The sequence below is a fragment of the Trypanosoma equiperdum genome (genome assembly GCF_001457755.1).
Source record: "Trypanosoma equiperdum strain OVI genome assembly, contig: ctg_1671, whole genome shotgun sequence".
NCBI lineage: Eukaryota > Euglenozoa > Kinetoplastea > Trypanosomatida > Trypanosomatidae > Trypanosoma > Trypanosoma equiperdum.
Window position 1 is genome coordinate 819 of NW_027123695.1, and position 1,278 is coordinate 2,096.

At 40.4% G+C, this 1,278-nt stretch overlaps 1 pseudogene across 1 annotated transcript in view; it reads right to left on the bottom strand.

Moving 5' to 3' along the window:
- Positions 1-235, bottom strand: part of TEOVI_000895900:pseudogene — a 715-nt pseudogene extending 480 nt beyond the window's left edge. The window contains exon 1 of the mRNA in view: positions 1-235. This exon is cut by the window's left edge and continues 74 nt beyond it. Coding sequence covers positions 1-235 — 235 coding nt within the window.
- Positions 236-1,278: the final 1,043 nt, after the last annotated feature.

Sequence of the window (1,278 nt, forward strand, 5' to 3'; positions counted from 1 at the left end):
TCACATCTGGTTTCTGGCTTTTATGAGCTGGGGAAACTGGAGTCTGCCGCGTGCTTACACTTTTTGGATCGACTGCTCCCGTACTCCAAGGCCGGCACCGTCCGCCCCCACTGGAGGAGTCCCAGTATCCATCGCATCTCTGCTCGACGACCGAAGTGCCCACTGAAGCTTTCGATTCAGCGCTTGATGCAATCAATATTAGCGTCAAAAATAAGATTGTTGTAAGCCCGAGCATTTCCTTCCTCCAGGGGTTGAGCCAAACAAATAGTACAAAACACTACAGATGAACAAAAAATAGACCAATGTATATGTATTTGTATATACATGTTAGATGGCAAACAACAATTACTACATTTGGAATTAAAGCGAATACGCATAAACTAACTTAACACATTTCATTCCGATTGTTTCCTCCCATGAAGAAGCCTCTCAAAGAATATAAGGGTCCCTTCTGCCGCTTTCAGTGCCTTTTAACTTAATTTTTGATCCACCGTTCAAGTCTCTCTTCTACCCATAGTTCCCTTGAATGCTCCTCAGGCGCATCGCATGATTTCTTATTTTCCATATTCTCAAAAACTCAGGGCAACAAAAAAATCAACTCAGACAATATGTCTTTTGTGGCTTCACTTTCCTGCCAATTAAATGAAAAACCATACATCTAGTTCCTTCAATTTTTAAAAAAATTGAGACTTGGTCGAGCTTCGTGAATCCTTTTGTTCGCGCTTCCTTCATCACTTGCTGGCGGTTTCATCGCCACACCAACACGCTTGGGCTTGACCGTAGTTTCAGTGGTTTCCTGTATACATAACTATCTTTTTGCTCTCCATTCTTAAATGCTGCAACCAAGCTTCCAAAGAGAGGTCACACTGTTTCTGTTTCTTATGTTTGAATGGGCCCAATTGCAAGCCTCGTAAGATTCACTTCCTGTGTACATGTAACGCGGTTCTTTTAATATATTTTGTCTTTCCAGATTCCATAATTCCACAACAACGATATTAAAATCTGTATTCGCTCAACCTCAAAAGTCATAAAGCTTATTCCCTATTTGTTTACGTTTCACTCCCTGTTGCTTTTACTCTTCCCAAATTTTGTCGTTACTAATAGGTGTGAACGGATTGTTTCCTTTTTTTGAGCACTGTATTTTTCCATTTTATGCAAATTTTTAAATGGGTGTAAAAGAGAAAAATTATTCTTCCATTCCCTCCACCCTGTCTCCTGGTCCCTGCAACGGTAACTACTTTTCACTTCCTCTACCGACATGAATTTTCCAAAAAAAAA